Source organism: Lathyrus oleraceus, chromosome 7 (assembly GCF_024323335.1).
Source record: "Lathyrus oleraceus cultivar Zhongwan6 chromosome 7, CAAS_Psat_ZW6_1.0, whole genome shotgun sequence".
In the NCBI taxonomy this organism is placed as follows: domain Eukaryota; kingdom Viridiplantae; phylum Streptophyta; class Magnoliopsida; order Fabales; family Fabaceae; genus Lathyrus; species Lathyrus oleraceus.
In genome coordinates, this window is record NC_066585.1 from 492,354,775 (window position 1) to 492,371,744 (window position 16,970).

A 16,970-nucleotide genomic window follows, 5' to 3' on the forward strand; every position below is an offset into this window, starting at 1 on the left:
GTTGATAAATTTATCTAGTTACGATGAAAAATAAATTAGTTAAGTAAAATTGTCATTTTAATTGCAATTAATTTTGCAAATAAAAATCATTATAAATTATCATCTCATTTAAATTTAAATAAAAATTATTTTTAATTTGTAAATTATTATTAACTTAATAAATGACTGATATACAATAACTAAAAGTTTCATATAAAAAAGGACTCGTTATAAATTTTCTGAAGTATAACTCCGATGGCATCAGCTGATATTTTATTGGCTAATTAAAGTGATTTCACTAAAATAAAATAAAAAAAGTCAAGTGTGTGGCTTCATATAATCTCAATAGGTGAATGTTGAATGTCCAAAGAGTGTAACCCAAGTTCCCTCAGGTTTGTCTTTGGTTGCCTCACCTTTCTTACTATTCTTACTAGATTCAAGAATTTCCATAGGTTGTTTACCGATGGAGCAGGCATTAGGTTAACAGTTACAATGTTGTATGTATTAAAATCATGATATCATTAAAAAAAACACTTATTCCGTCTCTTATCAACTATGCATAAAACATATTTATAAACTATACCCATGTTTTGACAAAATCAAATGTCAAAGTATTGTAATAATCATCATATCAGCAGTCATTAACGAAGAGGAGGCCACAATACCAACTAATATATTTTTAGGACTCTCGTCAATCTGCCATTGATCTTTTCCTTAGCCGACAGCTTTTTATTCAATTATTAAATCTTAACTACCTCGTTCTTATGCATGCATACATTCATGTCTTCCCTTTCTGTCTCTCTCTATATATGCACACACCATATATTTCTTCTTCATCTCACAATTCACAACAATATCTCTTCTCTTCCTTAATTTCTCTGTCCCTCTCCTTTGAAAACAAAACAAAAATTCTTCATCACATTCACATCACATACATATACCTCGTGTTCGGTTTACTCATTAGCAAGTATGGCCGATAACCAACCTCAGTTGAACGATTCTTACTATGGACCTGCGATTCCGGCTGCACGAGGGCGATCCAGCACCCGCCACAACCGTAGCAGTAGCGGTTGTTGTTCTCTCTTTAGTTTTCTATGGAAACTTCTAGTTGTACTTATTGTCCTCTTCGGCCTCATAATCCTTATCTTCTATCTCATTGTTCAACCCCAGGCCTTCAAGTTTTATGTCACGAAAGCCGAATTAACGCAATTCGACTATACCGACAGCACACTGCACTACAATATGGTGCTCAATTTTACGGCCCACAATCCAAACAAAAAACTTGGTATCTATTACGATAAAGTTGAGGCTCAAACGTTCTATGAAGGGGCAAGGTTTGCAACCGTCGATGTGATCACACGCATGAACTCTTTCCGCCAAGACAAGAAAAGCAGTGACCCTATGAGTGGTGTTTTCTTAGGACAACAGTTGTTGGTGCTCCATGATGATCAAGTCTCTGAATTCAACAGAGACAAGAGTGTTGGAGTTTATAATATCAAAGTGAAACTCTACTTTACGATTAGATTCAGACTTGGAGACTCCATATCCAGAAAGTACAAACCTAAGGTCAAGTGCGACCTCACTGTTTCTTTTGGTAACAACAATGGAACTGGATTTACCTTTATTCGACTTATACCCACCAAGTGCAATGTTGAGTTCTAGATTCTAAGCTTGTAATTTCTTGTAATTGTTTTTGGATTTGATTTGATTTGATTTACTTTATTTATTTTGTTTTTTATGATTTTAATATTTATTAAGAGTTTTTTTCTCAATGTTTGAACTCTGAACCACAATATTGGTGCTCATGTGTAATTGGATTCTTAGTAAGATTAATCGCGGAAACGTTGTCAATTAGGAGTGTAACAGCCTCACCCTCAATGCTGCCTAGCTCCTCTAATAAATTCATAAGCCATACGGCTTGATACGCACATAACGAAGCGACAATGTACTCAGTCTCACAAAACGAGAGTGCAAGTAGCGGTTCCTTATTCGAACACAATGGTGTTCCACCGAACATAAAGATGTATTCAGTTGTAGACTTTCGACCATCTTTATCTCCGCACAATTTGAAATCGATAAAATTGAGCAAATTGCATTTTCTGCCTGTATCCGTTGCGAGAAAGAGAATTTTGCAACCAACACAACATTTAACACATCTTAGGACCCTCTTGATGCTGTCAAATGAGACACCTTCGATCTCCCCCATGAAACTACTCACAACACCGACATTAAACGCCAAGTCTAGTGGCGTATTGCATAAATAATACAAGGATCCAATCAACTTCCTATATTGAGTTGGATCAACATCTTGCTCATCCTCATTCTTTGACAATTTTAGTCTTGGTTCAACATGAGTAATGACAGTGTTATAATGCTCCATTTCAAACTTATTCAATATCTCAAACACATATCTTCTTTGGTGCATGAGCAGTCCCCTTTTGGACTTGTGGAATTCAATGCCAAGGAAGTATGTCATGAGGCCAAGGTCGGTCATCTCAAATTTTGTCATAAGTTCACTCTTGAACTTAGAAATACACTTTTCGTTGCTGTCTGTTATCAACAAGTCATCTACATATAGACAAAGGATAATCATTCATTCACTTGTATCAGTCTTCACATACACTTCATGCTCGGTGTTTACGCTAAAATTTCATAAACAACCGCTAGTCTCTTAATTAAAGGTTACATGCAGGATCGACTAGTGAATCCTAGGACACGGGGCTAAAGTTTTTACCTTTTAATTTTCTTTGAAAAAAGAGATGATTTTGACTGGGTCGAAAGAGTTTTAAAGAACGCATAGAGATGTAATCTCGACAAAGATAAAGCAAAATGTTATAGTAAAACAAAAGTAAAAGAAAATGATAATGATGTATGGATGAAAGTAACTGGACAAACAATGTAAATTGAATTGAAAGAGGCTTTGCATTAAAGTAAAAGAATGGTGTTTCATGGTTCATACATTCTCTCCATGAAAACTCTTTTCTCTTAGCGTTGGTACTTCGAGTGTAAGTGAGATCTTGTAATAAAATGAACACCCCGAATTCTACAAATGAAATTCTTATATATACTAGTAGGAAATAACTACTTTTAATGTTCACATCTTCAACTTTCGCCACGTAGAAGCATGCATGCCCTTCACTTTGCATTTTCTCCTTGTGTCCTTCAAAAGGCAACTTAAAAGTAGTTATCCATATTTGGACGTGGTATTTGCGTGCCCAAATAACCGCTTCTTCAACGCACTTGATGCTGTTGAGAATTTTGTTGTAGAAATGTTTCCACAATATTCCCCAAAAAATACTAAGTCTCGATTTCTCTTCGCTTGAGACTTAAAACCGTGTACACGTAATCAAAAGTCAATATGTCTCTAACTTTGACCTGTTTGCTGAGGTATTTTTCCTTGTCAAAAATCCCAGCTAACGAATTGACCCCAAAAGACCTTTTTCGACGAACTAGGAGATAAAGGCTTTTTTGACATTATTCAGCTAGTAATATGACATCATAATCATCATAACCTTTCCATCATATGTCACCTTGAAAACATGTATTTTCCACCATCCCATAACTTTCATCGTCATGACTCCACTTTCGTAGGGTGGCGTGGCTACGTGCATCAGATCGCTTCGATCCTTCCTCTAAGGAAATGACACTTGCCACCCACTTCACGCCATTTCTCAAGTGTAAAGACTGAAGAGTCTTTTTATTCTTCACTATAAATATCACTTTTTATTCTCTTTTCCTTCATTGTCTTCAGAACTTCCATTTCAAAGCTTTCTTCTTCTAAAACAAGATTTCTCAAAAATCTCAAGATCACAACAATGGCATCCAAATCCAAGAACACTAAAGCTACCAAGGATTCTCTCCCAATGAATAACATACTCCTCTGTGTTAATGTGATTGGGAACCAAGAGTATGTTCCTGAACCTCCCAACTATGAGGAAAAACTACGCATTTACAAATCTCAGGTAATAATTCCATACCCTATCTCTGAGAAAACTCACGCACTAGTGGGTCATATGTATGATCCTTATGCAGACCTTACCAATATCAAGGATTACTTCCCTTCCTACCATAGGACAAAAAACATAATTAGTATTATAGGCCCTTTAAACTTATAGTACATGACCACTTCTTTACGTGTCTTTCGTTCAGCTCCCCCACTAAGAAAAATGAGGATTACACCCTCATGCTGAACAAGATTGAGGGAAAAAAGAGTGAATTCTGGAAGGAAAGAGGTATTTTCGACCTTATCCAATTGCCGAGAGTTGGTCTCGCCTATTGCCAAAATATATTGGTCGTTTCTCTGAACTTTTGAGAAATCACAACTAATACTTTTCAACTCCCTTGTGGGATGCTGACACCATACTTTTTGATGTGGTGGCCATCATTGGCCTTCGCCCAACTGGTGAAACCTTCGACCCAAACGAGAGTGACCAAGAAACCATAAACTTCGATGATAATTATACCAATTTTAGCCGATATATTGAGGATTACCATGTCACTAACGACGACGAAGTTTCGAATGAAAAGCACATCGCATTTCTTTCGTTGGGGTTGTCGAGGTGTATTTTCTGCTGTGGGTCTTTAAAAGTGGTGAAAAGGTATATCACCCTAGCCAACAAGATACACGAAGGCAAAGACGTTACCTTATCTAGTTGATCCTAGGATCCCTTTTATGAATCCCTAAGGTTAGCAACTGAAGCCTTAAGGAACATCCAACCTAAATATGGCTCAATGTTATTTGGATCTTTCTGGATATTCAACTCTGGCTCAACACCACTTTTAGGCTTTCTCTATATGTTAAACCTCCTAATGAAGCCGAAAAAGCCATTAAGGAACGTCGCGTCGAAGGAACTCAGTTGAACATACTGACTCCGACTGATAAGAATAGATCAGATTGAGAAGCCTTTGTGTCTTATTTCTTGATGTTCACCAATCTATGCCACTTCAATGCAACAATGGCTCTTTTTTCTAAAAGGACACATGGGCCTGAATGGTTCATCTGTGAGTTCCCATCAACCAGCGAACGTGAAGTTGAATCGAAGAAAATATGGGCGGCTTTTTTGACTCCTAGACTTCTTTCTACCCGACTTGGGTCTTCTAAGGAGGTTGTGAAGATTCTATGTTACCAACCTAACTTGGTGTCGCACCAGTTTGGGATCAGTCAAACCAAATCCAAATCCTTTTTCAGTCGAAAAAGTGACTTGTGCCTCTGTATGATCGACTACTCTGAAAATGACTACCTTCGACGGATCACTCAACATACCAGCGATCGCCCCAAGCTGACCCTATTTTCCTTCCAACTGTCCTTCTACTATACTCCAAAAATCAACACCTGGTAGAAGGCATATCATGAATATTCTCATCATCTTTCATCTTTAGATTCTCAAATCTGGTAATGAGAAGATGAAGTCTAGACATCTTCACTTTGGATGTGCCTTCATGAGTAGTTCTGAGGATTTTCCAGCTTCTTTAGCTACAGTACACGTATTAATCATCCTGAATATATTTTTGTCCACCCCATTGAATAAGGCATTCAAGGCTTTGGAGTTTCCAAGAGCCACTTCATCTTCTTCCTTGGACTAGTCCTCTTCAGGTTTCAGTTCAGTAGTAGCCTTGTCATCCTTTCCATTCACAACAGGATGTTCCTATCCTCTAATGACAGCTTTCCATGTCCTGTTATCCATGGATTTTAAGAAATCCACCATCATTGTCTTCCAGTAGTCATAGTTGGATCCATCTAAGATAGGGGGTCTGTTGATAAATCCTCCTTCCTTATCCATGGAGCCAAAAAGTATCTTCCCTGAATCTCACCCAGAAAATAGAGCAAGATGCCTGCTCTGATACCAATTGAAATTCTGGAAAGCAGATCACTTATGTCGTACACGATGTCACGACCTCAGGGTCTGCATATTACCATACCACAAATAATAGCAGGATAAATATAACAATATAACAGTAAATAACACAATCAATTGTTAACATAGTTCGGTGCAACATCACCTACATCTAGGGGCTACCAAGCCAGGAAGGAAGTCCACTATCACATAATTAATTTGAAGTCCTAAACAACCTTAGGTTTTAAAGACTTCTCACCTAATCTTTACTTGTGGACGTTTCTATCTAGGACACACTGTTAGGGACCAATTAGTACTACTTTTTATATAATTTTATTGGTCCCTTTTACCAATTTTTGATGTAATTACACACTTTTATTCTCACTATTTTGTATAAATGCAATTAGGTTTAATTGATGTTGTTTTGAGTAGTTATTTCACATATTTGTTAGTTTTGTAGATGTCATACCCCAAAATTTACCGGTTAATTTTTATGTTAAATTGATTCATGCATGACATTCATTTCACATTTGCATTCATTCATTAACATACATTCTCATATAAATTATAAATTTTAATTTATTTATTATGTGATACAGATATAAAAAATAATAATAATTTTGGTTATCTGTATGATATAAATAAATTATATATAGATATAAATAAAATAGTTTTAATTTAATGATAAATAAAAATAGATTTGAATTTTAATTGTATAACTAAAATTTTAAATTAATTTTATTTTTTAAAGCTCATTAAATTATAATAACTATTTTTTATAATTTAGTGACTCATGTTTCATTTATTCATTATTTATAAATAGTATTTATTTAGTAATTCACGTTTTTTACTTAATAAAATTTATTTACAAGAGTAACATTTTTTTAAGCCCATAAATTATAAAATAATTTTTGGTTGATATAAGTAAGAATAATTTTGATTTTTTTTAAATGATGAAAGTAAAAATAGAAATAGGTTTAAATTTTAATTCAATTATGTAACTAAAATTTAAATTAATTTTTATTTAAATTATTCATTATTTATAATAATATTTGTATTTAATAAATATTTAGCAAGGTTAAACCCTAACTCTCCTAAAGTATAGGAAGGATCCAAATATTTAGCAAGGTTAAACCCTAACTCTCCTAAAGTATAGGAAGGGATCCAAATATTTAGCAAGGTTAAACCCTAAAGTATAGGAAGGGATCCAAATATTTAGCAAGGTTAAACCCTAATCCACACAATTTATAAATACTTCATATGGCTGCAGCGAGGAAAAGAGACGGAAAAAGAGGAGAGATACAACAGAAGAAGATACACAAGGCAAGGCATAAGCAAGAAGATACACAAGGCAAGGCAGAAGCAAGAAGATTCACGGGCAGGGAAAAGAGAAGCAACCATAAAGCACTCATAGCCTGAATAAGAACAACACACATACAGTGAGCAAGCTAGAAGAATCAAATCCCCAGTAAGTGTTCATTAGGGAATTTGCATCCAGCATGATTACCTTGCAATACTCCTTAATTCATGCATGAATAATATATATATATATTGAGATGATGTATTCATGGTTTGGTGGATGTTGATATTGCTTTATTCAAGTATGCATCTGTTCTTGATATGTCATAGCATGTTGGAGAAATTCTGTTTGCATGATTAAAGAATTATATCTGCCATTTAATTATTATTATATGAGTGTTGTTTCTAGCATGATTATGTTTATTTCACATGCTGTTATTACATAATAATGATGATGATATAATGGTGATAATATAAATCCTTGGTTGTCTTTAACATGTATGTGTAGGGTTTGTTTTTATCATTATCACTTGCAGTAAAGAGAACTAATACATGAGTAAAATAATATAAGCCTCTTGATTTGTGCATGACTATTTTTATTATTGCATGATGATTACAAAAGATCTTATTTTATGTGTGTGGTTTGATATAAGATGAAGTTACAGATTTGTTGTATTCACATGAAAGAAACAGCATGAGAAAAAAATAAAATAGCTTGCCGTAAGAGAGAAAGTTGTAACATGCATGGTGGTGTTGCGTCAAAATGGAAAAATCCATGTAGAATTAATATATATTTTAATGAAGGCGAATAAATAACGAATGGACCAACATGGCTCGTTGGTAGCTCTTTTAAGTGTTTTTACTATGTTTACTCCCATTCCACTATAATTAATTCACCACTATTTTTCTATTATTAAAATAAAACCCATTAATTAATTTTCTAATTAATATATTATATTAGTTATTTAAACTAGGATATAATTTAATCTAGTTTATTAATTAAATTTTCATATATCACTTAATTAATTAAAATGGGCTATTTTGAATAATAAAAATCTAATTATATATATATATATATATATATATATATATATATATATATATATATATATATATATATATATATTTTATTTCTTTCTTTTTAGTTTAATTAGGTTTTATTATTTTGTATGCCCTTTTAATTTTGTACTCGTTAATTAAGATTTAGATATTTTATATCCCCTTTTAAATTATGTACCCCATCCCGAAACCATGTAATAACGTAGTCTTATTTTTCGCACTTTAATTTTTCCATACTATGAATATAACTGTCTACATGTATGCTAATAGGATTGCATGGAAAGATAAATAATCGAACTTAGATAAATTAATTCAAGATAATATATCCGAATCCAATCATTTCCACACTTGCACCTCTAGGGTAACCCTCTCTTTGTTGCCTTACGATATTACGGTCATGTGCCGCGAATGTGGGGATACCCTTAGCAAAGACCCTTTCGATTAAATCATCATCATCCCTAAACAGATAAGTCATAGTCCCTTCGATCAAAAGGTCAATGTCCCTATAATTTTCTAATTAATATATTATATTAGTTATTTAAACTAGGATATAATTTAATCTAGTTTATTAATTGAATTTCCATATATCACTTAATTAATTAAAATGGGCTATTTTGAATAATAACAATCTAATTATATATATATATATATATATATATATATATATATATATATATATATATATATATATATATATATATATATATATATATAATATATATATATATATATATATATATATATATATATATATATATATATATATATATATTATTTCTTTCTTTTTAGTTTAATTAGGTTTTATTATTTTGTATGCCCTTTTAATTTTGTACTCGTTAATTAAGATTTAGATATTTTATATCCCCTTTTAAATTATGTACCCCATCCCGAAGCCATGTAATAACGTAGTCTTATTTTTCGCACTTTAATTTTTCCATACTGTGAATATAACTGTCTACATGTATGCTAATAGGATTGCATGGAAAGATAAATAATCGAACTTAGATAAATTAATTCAAGATAATATATCTGAATCCAATCATTTCCACACTTGCACCTCTAGGGTAACCCTCTCTTTGTTACCTTACGATATTACGGTCATGTCCCGCGAATGTGGGGATACCCTTAGCAAAGACCCTTTCAATTAAATCATCATCATCCCTAAACAGATAAGTCATAGTCCCTTCGATCAAAAGGTCAATGTCCCTACAAGATAAATCATAGTCCCTCGAACGTTGCCTTCGAATATATGACCTTGTCCCTCGAACGTTGCCTTCGAATATATGACTTTGTCCCTCGATGACCCTTCGTTGTAGCCTACGATTAAATGATGATTGTCCCTTCGAATGCTAAGGTATCCTTACAAATGTTGCCTTCAATGACCAATCGACGACCCCACGATGTCCCTTTACATCCAAAGGATAAGACTACTTACTTCTCAATAGTAAGGACAGTTTTACCCTCATAAGGATAGGAAATACCTATAAAGACCTTGGTTAGGTATAACTCTTAAATGCTTGCTCACAGCTTAAAATACTTTTCACACCTCACACTTTTCATAACATCTTTTAGAAAATCACCACTTGGTATACATTCGCACCAGAATCATCGCCGAGTTATATTTTTCTAAACATCTTTCAAAATCAAACGAGATAAACACTTTGTATACATTCGTACAAGAATCATTACAAAGTTAAACTCTCCTTTCAAAATATTTTCTAAACACACCATATTTCTCAAACACTTTCTCAAACAAGGAAAACATAAGTGAGTTAAGCAATTAAGAGCCCATGGATAACCATGGATACAAAGGGTGCTAACACCTTCCCTTTGTATAATGTACCTCCCGAACTCAAAATCTAATCAAGGTCTTTCCTGTTCTTTTCCGCCTTTCCTTATTGGATAAAAGAAAAGTCGGTGGCGACTCTTGCTATCCGCAACATTGCTTTTCAAAGCAAAAACACAAAGTCAGTTCACCGTATCACAGAACTGGCGACTATGTTGGGGAATCTTAAAAAGAGAGGTTACCTTAAAGATAAGATCACTTATGTTTTCGAATTGTTTCTTTGTCTGATTTACTTTTAAGGGATTGTTTGGGTATTCTATGCTTGAGTGAAAGATCCTACACCCGGATCTAGTGTACCTTAGGTAAGTAGCAAGAGATCATCGCGACTGTCCGGCGTATACTGGAATGGTTAAAATGATGGCTACGGTTAATGTGACACTTTGGATGTCCTGATGTTTCTCATGTTTACTTGAGGAAAAATTTGGCGTCTGCGTGGTGTCATCAAAGCATTTACCAGACCTTTAGAACCCTAATTGACTCATCCTAGCCATTAGAAAGTAGTGAGATAACTGACTTCGGTTCCGACTGGGGTTGGTTGATACTCGATACTACACTCTTTGAGATTGGACTTTAGGGAAATTTTGGTCAACCGTTTGGTGTTGCACTGAAGTGGACTTAAGGAAAGGTCAATGATTTGAGATCCTTCTAGAACCCGGTTACTATTCTAGGACAGGTTGAACCAACCAAACTTCAGTGGGGAGGGTACTTACCTATGGAACTCATGCAAGCCTTAAAACCTAGGAATGATTGTGGTGTGACTTGTTTGTGCTTATTACTTACTTGACATCATAACATCATAACATCATGACATCATGGCATTGTACTAACCATTTCAAGGACTTAGGGATTTAACTTTGCTCTGTTTTGTAGGGCTATGGCTTCCAGGAAGACCATCCAGATCAATTTTGTAGCGACCTCTCCTCAACTCAAGGATTTAGTGTCGGAACTGCCCGGTCATGCTCAGTTCATCAAGAAACATGGTTATCTCCTCAATTTAGTTACCACCGGTTTCAAGGAAGATATGATGAGTTCTATTCCAGTTCTTCGATCCTAAACATCATTGCTTCACCTTCCCAGATTATCAGTTGGTACCCACATTAGAAGAATTTTCCAGGTTTCTTGGGATACCTATCCTTGATCAAACACCTTTCAGTGGTTTAGAAAAGATTCCGAGGTCTGAAGAGGTTGCCGCGGCTTTCCACATGACAAAGTCCGACATTGAAACTAATTGGGTAACAAGAAGTGAAGTTAAGGGTTTACTTGCCAAATTTCTGATAAATAAGGCCCGAGAATTCCTAAAAGCTATGAGTGTCCACGCTTTCGAAGATGTTCTAGCATTACTAATCTATGGTTTGGTTCTATTTCCCAATCCGGATCAGTTCATAGACATGAATATTGTTAAGATATTTCTCACTCATAACCCTGTGCCCACCTTGCTTGGAGACATTTTGCATTCCCTTCACACTCGTACTATGAAAAGGCAAGGGACTCTCATGTGCTGCGTACCTTTATTATCTAGGTGGTTTATTTCGCACCTTCCTCAATCAGTCTTGAAGAATGAGCAAAATTTGAAATGGTCTCAAAGGATAATGTCGCTCTCCCATTCAGACATCCATTGGTGTCCCCAACCCAAAGAAAATGTTATCATCATTGACCGTTGTGGAGAATTCTCTAACGTACCACTCCTGGGGATAAGAGGAGGTATTACTTATAATCCTGCTTTAGCCCTACGTCAGTTTGGTTATGCTCGAAGAGATGGTCCACATGAAATAATTATCCAAGGCACTATGTTTGACTATGACAATGATTCTCAAGGTCTCCGTCAAAGGTTTGTACGAGCTTGGGGCATGGTGAAAAGAAGTACTTTAGGATAGAAAAACTCTATTCCTATGGAACCTTATCTCAGATGGGTACGCGCCAGAGCTCGTGAGCTTATCATGCCATATCTTGCAATCGGACCTATGATCGTGGAACTAAAAGCTGAAGGAGGTACCCCTCAGATCATTCCTTATCCAGATATACCTACCAATGTTGAAGAATTGAAGAAATCTTGGATCCAGTTGAGAGAGGAAAGGGATACTTTTGAAGCTCAATTCTGTGCTGAAAGGAAGAAAGTATTAGAGCTCACCAGCCAGCTTAATGAGGAACGAAGTCTCAATGCATATCTCCGACCAAAAAGAAGTCGTCCCTGGGAGACTTGAGCTTTCATTTTTTCTTGTAATGAACATTGATTAAAGAAATTATTAATAAAAGTTCCCCTTCTTGGTGGTTTACGCAAAGTTAAATTCCAAAAGTCCTTGAAAACATTTCATACATTGCATAACATAACATAACATTGCATAACAGGTACTCTAAAGGATCAATGTTATCACGGTCTTCTTCTCAAACAGAAAAATGGCCCTTGAACAAACTGTCAAGGATCTCCAGGCTCAGAATGCTCAATTCCAGGAGATGATCTTGAACTTATTCAAGGGGCAGGAGGAATTGAAGACTCTATTGCTCGAGAAGAAGAAGGACAAGAAATCTGTGAGTTACATTAACCCGGGAAGAAGGCTTAAAGGACAGGCTCCAGGAGTCAATATTGGAATTCCGAAGGATAAAGAAGATGAGACAGAAAATGATTCGGAAGATGAGAATGTTGATCCCTTCAACCCTGAGGACGACTATGAAAATTATGAAAATGAAAAGTACTATCCGAATGATGATAAGTATAAGTTGTTGGAAGAACGTATGCTAGCTATGTGGGGTCAGAAGGCGCCCGTATGGATTTCGAAAGCTTAGGTCTGGTCTCTGATATGGTCATTCCTCGAAAAATTCAAGGTCCCCGCTTTCACTAAGTATGATGGTGCGTCTTATCCTCAGATGCATCTGAGAGCTTATGTGAGAAAGATCCAGCCGTATACCACTGATAGGAAGCTATGGATTCATTTCTTCCAAGAGAGTCTATCTGGCACACAGTTAGAGTGGTATTATCAGCTCGAGAGCTCTAACATCCGCACCTGGACTGATTTAGCGACAACTTTCTATAAGCACTACCAGTATAATTCTGAATTAGCCCCTACTCGGCTACAGCTACAGAATATGACTATGGGCTCTAAAGAAAGCTTCAAAGAATATGCTCAAAAATGGAGAGACTTGGCTGGCAGAGTCAAACCCCCTATGACTGATCGAGAATTAGTGGACATGTTCATGGGTACACTGACTGGCCCATTCTACAGCCATCTATTGGGAAGTTCCTCATCGGGTTTCACTGAACTTATATTGACGGGTGAACGTGTTGAAAGCGGCATTCGAAGTGGAAAGATACAGGCGGCTACCTCTGCAAGCACCAAAAAGTCCTATCAGGGGAAGAATGAATCAAATGTTGTGTACGGTCAAAGGGGTCATAACAAGAAAAATCGTGACCATACTGTTGGAGCAGTTACGATTGCAGCACCGCCATCTCAAAACTTCCAACACAGACAAGACAGGCCAAGAAGGCAGTTTACCAAGATCAATATGACTTTAGCACAAGCACTGCAGGGTATGCTAAAAGCAAATTTAATTACCCTCAGAGATCCTCCTGCAAATCCCAACACTACTTCTCCTCGTTATAATCCCAATGCCAGGTGTGCATATCACTCTGATAGCCCCGGGCATGATACAAACGATTGTTGGTTGTTGAAGAATAAGATTCAGGATATGATCGACGCTGGAGAAATTGAATTTGATCCTCCGGAGACTCCTAATGTCATCACTGCTCCTATGCCTAATCATGACAAGACTGTTAATGCTGTGGATGACAATTCTCACATTACTAATGTAGCTGACTTAGCATCTCCTCTCCTGATCATCAAGAAGAATTTATTGCAAGCTGGTTTATTTCCAGGTTGTGCTGAAAATTGCGATCTCTGTATACTCCGACCCAATGATTGCTTGAAGTTGAGGAATGGTATTCAACGGCTGATGGATGATCGTACAATTCTCTTTGAAAAGATTCATAAGGTGGAAAACCCTATTGAAGAAATATCTGTGATTGCTAGGTCCAAAGTTCCAGTGAAGATTACCACTACTAGAGTGCCTGTGAAGATTACTGCTGAGCCCAAGGTAGCTCCCCTAATTATTACTGCACCTGGCCCAGTACCGTATTCCTCAAGCAAAGCCATTCCGTGGAATTATGGAGGTGATGTTTACATCCACGGCATAAAGCAAGATGATAATTCTGCTAATCCTAATGACGTTGACATTGTTGGGACTAGTAAAATTACTCGAAGTGGAAGGATCTTCTCTCCAGAAATCTCACCTCCCGCCCCTGAAATTCGAGGAAAGGGACCAGTAATCAATCCTTCTCAGTCAAAGACACCAGTCGAAGTTACTACCGAAGATGTTGCCAAGCAGGAAATGGAAGAAATGCTGAAAATCATCCGTAAGAGTGATTTTGATGTGGTAGAACAGCTGGGGCATACTCCGTCTAAAATTTCGATGTTATCCTTGTTGTTATCTTCTGAATCTCATGCCAGTGCGTTGATAAAATTCTTGAAGACCGCTCATGTACCTCAGGAGACATCTGTCGATCAGTTAGAAAATTATGTTGCTAACTTGGCTGTTGATAATGGCATAGGCTTTTCTGATGCTGACCTGACACCAGCAGGAAAGAATCACAATAAAGCTCTGCATATCTCCATTGAGTGTAAGGGGATCACCTTGTCTCATGTGTTGATCGACAATGGCTCTTCTTTGAATGTGCTACCGAAAGCTATGCTCGATAAGCTTGACTGTAAAAGCATTGAACTGAAACCTAGTGACGTTGTGGTGCGTGCTTACGATGGTGCGAAGAGTGTTGTCCATGGTGAAGTGGTTCTCCCTATCAAGATAGGACCTCAAGTCTTCAACACTACCTGTTACGTAATGAACATTCGTCCTGCCTATTCCTGCTTGCTGGGACGCCCTTGGATCCATGGGGTAAGTGATGTAGCTTCGTCTCTCCATCAAAAGCTGAGGTATCCAATAGAGGGCAAGATTGTCACTGTGTGTGGAGAAGAAGAGTATATTGTCAGTAGTGTGCATACCTTCAGATACGTCGAGATGGATGGTGAATTCTTTGAGACTCCTTCTCAGTCATTTGAAGTAGTTCCTCCGACCAGTCCTGTCCTTAAGCCAACTTCCCGTGTGCCCAAGGTTATTCGTGCTCCTCCTGCTATGATTTCTCTGAAAGATGCTCAAGCCGTGGTTGAAGATGGTGGTCGTACTGGCTGGGGTCAACTGATCGATGTACCGTACAAGTCTGATAAATTTGGCCTGGGGTTTAGCTCTGAAAAGATAGTCAAAGATCAGATTAATATTGTAGAAGATGCTGATAGCGATTGCGACTTGGATAGCTGGATTTTCCCAACAATTGGTGACGGACTCAATAATTGGAAGGCTGAAGACACTATCCCGATTTCCTTTAGTCAGAGTAATTGTTATTGCTTATTTTAGTGTTTCAAATTTTGTAATTTTTATTATGAACAATTGAACTTCTTAAAGCATTGTGTCTATGCCCGGGGCACAATAGCTAATTTGTTAAGGGTTTTGTCATTTTCATAAGCATATTCACATTCAATAAATCAATGGACTTTTTGCATTCAAATATTGCGCTCTTTATCTTTCCTGTCATCTTTCAAATAAGCTATGTTTTCTTACACACACTCACGTAACAAATTGCAGATCCATATCCACTCTGGATCCTGTTGATAATAATTCTGCTACTGTTAATTATGGCTTTAAAAATCCGATCTACCAAGCCGAGGATGGAAGTGAGGAAGATTGCGAAGTGCCTGGAGAGCTTGCCAGACTGTTACTGCAAGAAGAAAAGACTATACAGCCGCATGAGGAATCAATTGAAATTGTAAATCTGGGTACTGAAGTAGACAAGAAAGAAGTCAAAATAGGAGCAGGCTTGGAAAACAGTGTCAAAGAAAGATTGATTCAGATGTTACATGACTATGTAGAGATTTTTGCTTGGTCTTATGAAGACATGCCAGGACTGGATACTGATATAGTAGTACATCGTTTGCCGATGAAGGAAGATTGTCATCCTGTTAAGCAAAAGGTTCGTCGCATGCGTCCTGAAATGTCTGAGAAAATCAAAGTCGAGGTTATGAAACAATTTAATGCAGGTTTTCTAGTTGTTACTTCTTATCCTCAATGGGTTGCTAATGTGGTACCAGTGCCAAAGAAGGATGGTAAGGTGCGAATGTGTGTAGATTACAGAGATTTGAATAAAGCAAGTCCCAAAGATGACTTTCCACTTCCGCACATTGATGTTCTGGTAGATAACACCGCTCAACACAAGGTATTCTCATTCATGGATGGATTCTCAGGTTATAACCAGATTAAGATGGCACCTGAAGACATGGAGAAAACTACGTTTGTGACGCAATGGGGCACTTTCTGTTACAAAGTAATGCCATTCGGTTTAAAGAATGCAGGGGCAACATACCAGCGTGCTATGGTGGTTTTGTTCCATGATATGATCCATCATGAAATAGAGGTATATGTGGATGACATGATAGCCAGATCTCATACTGAAGAAGAACATCTCGATCATTTATACAAACTGTTTGAGAGGTTGAAGAAATACAAGTTGAGATTGAACCCGAACAAATGCACCTTTGGAGTAAGATCCGGTAAACTCTTGGGCTTTATTGTCAGTGGTAAAGGAATTGAGGTTGACCCGGCTAAGGTGAGAGCTATTCAAGAAATGCCAGTTCCCCGTACAGATAAAGAAGTCAGAGGTTTCTTGGGACGTTTGAATTACATTGCCCGATTTATCTCCCATTTGACTGCTACTTGCAAACCCATCTTCAAATTACTGAGGAAAAATCAAGAGATAATATGGAATGATGAATGTCAAGAAGCTTTTGACAAAATCAAGAAGTATCTCCAAGAACCTCCAATTCTGATGCCACCAGTTGAAGGAAGACCTCTAATCA

General features: G+C 36.7%; 1 protein-coding gene across 1 annotated transcript; it reads left to right on the top strand.

The window, feature by feature from the left end:
- Nucleotides 1–836: 836 nt before the first annotated feature.
- LOC127106472 (NDR1/HIN1-like protein 10) lies at nucleotides 837–1,641 on the top strand. The gene has a single exon (XM_051043760.1). It carries the CDS (start codon nucleotides 949–951, stop codon nucleotides 1,639–1,641), a length of 693 nt encoding a protein of 230 aa, XP_050899717.1. The 5' UTR covers nucleotides 837–948.
- The last annotated feature ends 15,329 nt before the right edge of the window (nucleotides 1,642–16,970 follow it).